Source organism: Trichechus manatus, unplaced genomic scaffold, assembly GCF_000243295.1.
Source record: "Trichechus manatus latirostris isolate Lorelei unplaced genomic scaffold, TriManLat1.0 scaffold00008, whole genome shotgun sequence".
NCBI classification, from domain to species: Eukaryota; Metazoa; Chordata; class Mammalia; order Sirenia; family Trichechidae; genus Trichechus; species Trichechus manatus.
In genome coordinates, this window is record NW_004443944.1 from 17099403 (window position 1) to 17105402 (window position 6000).

Below are 6000 nucleotides of genomic sequence, written 5' to 3' on the forward strand. Positions count from 1 at the left end.
GAGCTATACAGATCAGGGATCAGCAAATTACGGCCCATGGGCCAAAGGTGGGCCACTGTCTATTTGTATAAATAAAGTTTTATTGGAACACAGACACGCCTGTTAGTTTATATATTGTCTGGCTGCTTTTGCACTACAACGGCAGAGTAATTGCAACAAAGACGATACGGCCCACAAAGCTGAAAGTATTTCCTCTCTGGTCCTTTACAGAAATAATTAGCCAACCCCTAATGTGTTGTTGCTGTTGTGTGCTGTCGAGTGGATTCTGACTCAACAGCAACCCTATAGAACAGAGTAGAACTGCCCCACAGGGTTGTTTCTTAGGCTGTCATCTTTACAGGAGCAGATTGCCAGGTCTTTCTCCCACAGAGTGGCTGCTGGGTTTGTGCTGCCAAGCTTTCGGTTAGCAGCCAAGTGCTTAATCACTGCGCCACCAGGGCTCCTTACCCCCAATACAGGCGATCTCATTTAATACTCACGACAACCTGTGCAGGCAGACTTAGTATTACTCCCCGTGTATGACTGAAGAAACTGAAGCTCAGAGAGGTGAGGTAGCTTGTCCAAGGTCTCATAACCAACAAGGGTCAGAGGTGGGATGTGAACCAGGTGGCAGAACTCCAGAACTGTGCTCTTATCACTCACACTGTATTATCAGGAGACAGACTCTTTGAAAAGTAACCGAGACAGTAAAATAACGTTGAACCAAATGAGTTTCCATGCGATGCCTTGTTTTGTCTGGGAACAGGGTTAGTTTTCTCTTTTGTGCTGAAAAGTAATACGGCTTCATTTTTCTTGGCTGTCAGCCAGGCAGGGTAACTTATGTGTGATTGTATCGTAAGTCTTCTAGCCCAGGAGGGAAAGAAAGTGAGAGAAGATGCCTACACCTGCTGGCCAAGGTCTGTAATAACTAATCCCCCAGAATTTATGGAATGCACGTCCAGGCAGCAGACTTCAGTGTTGAAGAGCTTGGATTCTGGAGCCAAGCTGCCTGCGTTTAATTCCACATTTGCCACCAACCAGCTGGGTGACCTTGGGCAAGTTATTTACCCTCTCTGAGCCTCCATTTCTTTAGCCTTCAAATGAGGTTAATGATGTGACCTTCCTCGTAAGGTTGATGTGAGTTTTAAAGGAATTCAAGGACATAAAGCACTGCCAGTGGCACTAAATCAATGATAGATACTATTACCAATGCCCAACCTGATGCCCCCATGGTATGGACTGAATTGTGTCCCCCAAAAATAGGTGCTGTAAATCCTAACCCCGATACCTGTGGATTTAATCCTCTTTGAACAGGGTTTTCTTTCTAACGCAAATAAGGCTCTACTAGTACAGGGCGTGTCCTAAATCCAATCACTTTTGAGATATCAGAAGAGCAGATCAAGCACAGGAGAAAGCAAGCAGAGGGGAAGATACATGTCACGTGGAGACTGCCAAGAAATAACTGAAATGCTCTGAGTACAGAAACTGAAGATCTTCCCCCAGAGCCGACAGACAGAGAGCCTTTCCCCAGAGCCAGAGCCATGAATTCAGGTTTCCCTGGTGGTGCAGTGGTTAAGAGTTTGTTTGCTAAGCAAAAGATTGGCACTTTGAATCTACCAGCCGTCCCTTGGAAATACTCTGTCCTATAGGGTCGCTGTGAGTCAGAACTGATTCGATGGCTGTGGACTTTTTAGATTGTGAGGAAATAAATTTCTGTTCGTTAAAGCCACCCACTTATTGTATTTCTGTTCTAGCAGCAGTAAGAAACACACCACATGTCCTGCCAATTCCACTTCTAGAGTCGCTCTGAAGTCTGTCCATTACCTGCCCTGGCCCAGGCCTCCACCATGTCTCTCCTCCATGAATTCATGAAGTCTCCCAACTGGCCTTCCTGCTTCTCCTCTTGCTTCCCTCCAATCCGGCATCTTCACAGCGGCCCAAATGAAATTTATAAACCTAAATTGTATCATTTGGGGCCCTGGTGGCGTAGTGGTTAAGAGCTACGGCTGCTAACCAAAAGGTCAGCAGGCAGTACGAATCTATCAGCTGCTCCTGAGAAACTCTACGGGGCAATTTTAAGCTGTCCTACAGGGTTGCTATGAGTCAGAATCGACTCAATGGCCATGGGTTTGGTTTTTTTTTTTTGGTTTCATCCTCTTTTAGAAACCCTTCAGTGGTTTCCTGTCTCACTTGGGATAAAATCCAAAATCCTTCCTGGGGTCTCCAAGGCCCTGCCCATCTCTCGGCCTCATCTCCCAGCATGCTCCAGCCACTGGTCTGGTCATGCCACTTTTCTTCCTATCTCTGAGGCTTCCCACGGGCTGTTCCCTCAGCCTGGTCATTTCTCAGTTCTCAGCTGAATTAGCTCCTGACCTAAAAGGTCTTCCCTGGACGTAGAACCTTGTTATCTTCTCTCTTACGACCCTCTTTTCTTCCATCATACCAGGCATCATAATTTGAAATCAGTCGATTCTCATTATTTGAAGTAGTTCTGTTCTGTAAAGTCTCCATAAACACTGAATTAGTGAATACTGAGACAACCTTGTGCAGCCTCAGCTGGGAATGTGTGCACTGGACAACTCGAAGTTTTTGCTGCTCTGCACAGCATCTGTTCATGAATGAGAAAGTGTCCCGAGTACTGATTTGGAGAATCTATGAATAATGAGGATAGACTATACTATAAAAATTTTTTAAATTTAATATTTTTTTCTGCTTTAGGGCCCAGAGGGTCTCTATCACAACTATTCAACTCTGCCATTGTAGTGTGAAAAGCCATAGATAGTAAGAAAATGAATGAGTGTGGCTATGTTTCAATAAAACTTTATTTATAAAGCAGGCAGAGGGTCACATTTGGCCCATGGGCTGTAGTTTGCCGACTCCAATGTAGAGTATTATTTTGCAGGTTTTAAAACTTTATATGCATTGTATCTTGTCATGGATTGAATTGTGTCCCCAAAAAATATCTGTCAACTTGGCTAGGGCATGATTCCCAGTATTGTATGATTGTCTACCACTTTGTAATCTGATGTGATTTCCTTATGTGTTATGTGTTGTAAACTCTATCACTATGATGTAATAAGATGGATTAGCGGCAGTTATACTGATGAAGTCTACAAGATTAGATAGTGTCTTAAGCCAATCTCTTCTGAGATATAAAAGAGAGAAGCAAGCAGAGAGACACGGGAACCTCATACTACGAAGAAAGCAGTGCCTGGAGCAGAGCACATCCTTTGGACCTGAGGTTCCTGAGCAGAGATGCTCCCAGACCAAGGGAAGATTGATGACACGGACCTTCCTCCAGAGCCGACAGAGAAAACATTTCCCTGGAGCTGACGCCCTGAACTGGGACTTGTAACCTACTGGACTGTGAGAGAATAAACTTCTCTTTGTTAAAAGCCATCCACTTGTGGTATTTCTGTTATAGCAGCACTAGATGACTAAGACAGTATCTTTCAGTATGCATTCATTAGCAACTTGCTTTGTACATTATGTTTGTACAATTTATCCCTAGGATTCTATTGGAACTACTGAAAAAGATGGGCTCTCCTTCCCCCAAAAATGCTGAGCTGAAGGATGCAAACCCAGAGTCGATAAGCACCATCTTTGCCTCCAGCTGGGGAGAGCCTGTGTGAGAGTAAAGCCAATTTAGAGGAAAGCAGAGTTGAAGACAGAGTGAGACAAATTCCTTAAGACATCATTTCAGCACCTGGATCCAGCCATACCTGATGTCAGTTTACCCTCAGATCTCCCAGTTATGTGAATCATCAAATTTCCACTTTCTCTAAGCCAGCTTTGATTGGGTTTCTGAGTCTTGCAATCAAAAAAGGCTTTGATATAGTCTGTAGAACTTGAACCATATTTAAATTGTCTCTCCTTTTATTCTATCTCCAATCCAAAATTAGATTGATTGCATTTATCATTCTGCATTTAACTGAGACAACCAGACATAATAAGGACTATGATGCTGGTGACCCTGGGGAGAATGTACGGTCGTGGTATGGTACTCACTATAAGAAGGGATTCCGTAGGCTTGTGCTGGAGGTGGGTAGGCTGTATAGGGAGCAGCTTGCTGGATCCCCGTGCTGTACTGTGTCTGGCCATAGGCTGCCATGACTGTGGAGGGCTGGCTTGGCAGGACACGTGGGAAAGGTCTGCGTGGAAAGAGAGAAGAGTAAATCTCCTAGCCCAGTCCAGCATCCCTTCCCCCTTATTTTGGTATCAACACCACCATTTTTTTTTTTTTGAGTATTTACTCTTTCCAAGGCAGAGACAACTTATGTGCTCATCAAATCCCATTTCATTTCCCTCTTCCTGGTCACCAGAAAGATTACACTTCTTGTCTCCCTTGAAGTTAGATTTGACCATGTGGCTGGGTTCTGCCCAATAGAATGAGGTCAGAAATATTGTAAGCCACTCGCAGGCTCAGGCAATTAAAACACCCCATGGCCCTCCTGCCCTCTCTCCTCTTTGGCAGTAGCTGTAGAGGGCACGGGTTGAGATGACAAGGCCATGATATGGAAGCATCCTGGATCCCTGAGTCAGTGTGTGGAGGAGAGCTGCCCTGGAGAATTTCGCCCAATCCACATTGGACTTTACCTGAGTAAGAAATAAACCTTTGTTGTGTTAAGCCACTGAGATTTCAGGGTTTATTTATTATTGCAGTATAGCCTATCCCTAAGGAGCCCTGCTGGTGCAATGGTGACATGCTTGGCTGCTAATAAAAAAGTCAGTGGTTCAAACTCACCAGAAGCTCTGAGGAAGAAAAGACTTGGTAATCTGTTCCCATAAAGATTTCAGCCTAGGAAACCCTATGGGTGCAGTTCTCCTCTGTCCTATAGGGTCTTTATGAATTGGAACAGACTTGATGGCATACAACAACATAGACTATCCCACCCTGATTGTCTATCCTAATTTATACACCTTCCCAATTGACTACAGTTTTGACAAGGCTGTTAATCAAAATGTCCTGCTCTTAGCCAAGGGGTGGGCACATGATACAAGGTCATCCAATCAGATTCTTTTCTGGGAATTTAACTCTAGGGGTGAATAATTCATTCCAACAGCCACACCCCGAAGAGATTGTCTTTTAGTTGCTTCCAACTACTTCAGTCCCAGGAGCTATCCTATTCTTGGTCTTTCTCAAAGTCTGATTATTCCATTTCCACTCACATTGTGAGCTACTCCAGATCTTTCCCAAAAAATCCTTTGGGGCTTACATCAGCTGGAGTAGGTCTCTGTTGCTTGCAACCAAAGTACCCAAATAGATTGGGCCCCTCACGGTGAATAACAGTTTCCATTAAGGGTCAGATTTCAAAGCGCCACCTACCTAAGACGCTTGTACTATAATGCCTCCTACCAACCATTGTGTACTTACTACAGGCTAGCAATTACCTCACCTATGCCCGGTATGTGCATTATATCTCAGTGGATGCTCGTATCAACTCTGCGTTAAAGACGGGGAAATTCTATCAGGGACCCAAAGTCACAGCTAGAGAGTAAGTAGATCTAGGACTTTAACTCAGGAGCCTGACTCCAGAGCCCAAGATTGATAGTAACCAAAAGGCTTGCTGCTTTTCACTTATAGGACTGAGACTGATCCAGCTCTGTAGGCAGCTCTTCTTCTATAATGGTAAGGTCAAGGTGAGCTGTTCTAACTCAAAGGTAGCAAAATGGTGGCCAGGGGCTATATCGAGCCCATGGATCCATGGACATATATGTATATGTTGTATTGTGTGCTGTAGAGTTGATTCCAACTCATAGTGACCTTATAAGACAAAACAGAACTGCCCCCATAGGGTTTCCAAGGCTATAAACTTTACAGGAATAGATCGCCAGGTCTTTTCTCCCGAGGAGTCGCTGTTGGGTTTCAATTGCCGATCTTCAGTTAGCAGCTGAGCACTTAACCATTGTGCCACCAGGGCTCCTTAAATATATATGTGTGTGTGTATCTATATATCTATACACACAGACACATATGTGTAACTATATTTAAATATATAAATAAATGTAACTATATACATA

General features: G+C 44.1%; 1 protein-coding gene across 1 annotated transcript in view; it reads right to left on the minus strand.

The window, feature by feature from the left end:
* The window catches only part of EYA2 (EYA transcriptional coactivator and phosphatase 2), a 207824-nt gene that overhangs the window by 182624 nt on the left and 19200 nt on the right, over positions 1-6000 (minus strand). The window contains exon 3 of the mRNA XM_012558626.1: positions 3988-4130. Coding sequence (XP_012414080.1) covers positions 3988-4130 — 143 coding nt within the window. The remainder of the gene's footprint in view (positions 1-3987; positions 4131-6000) is intronic.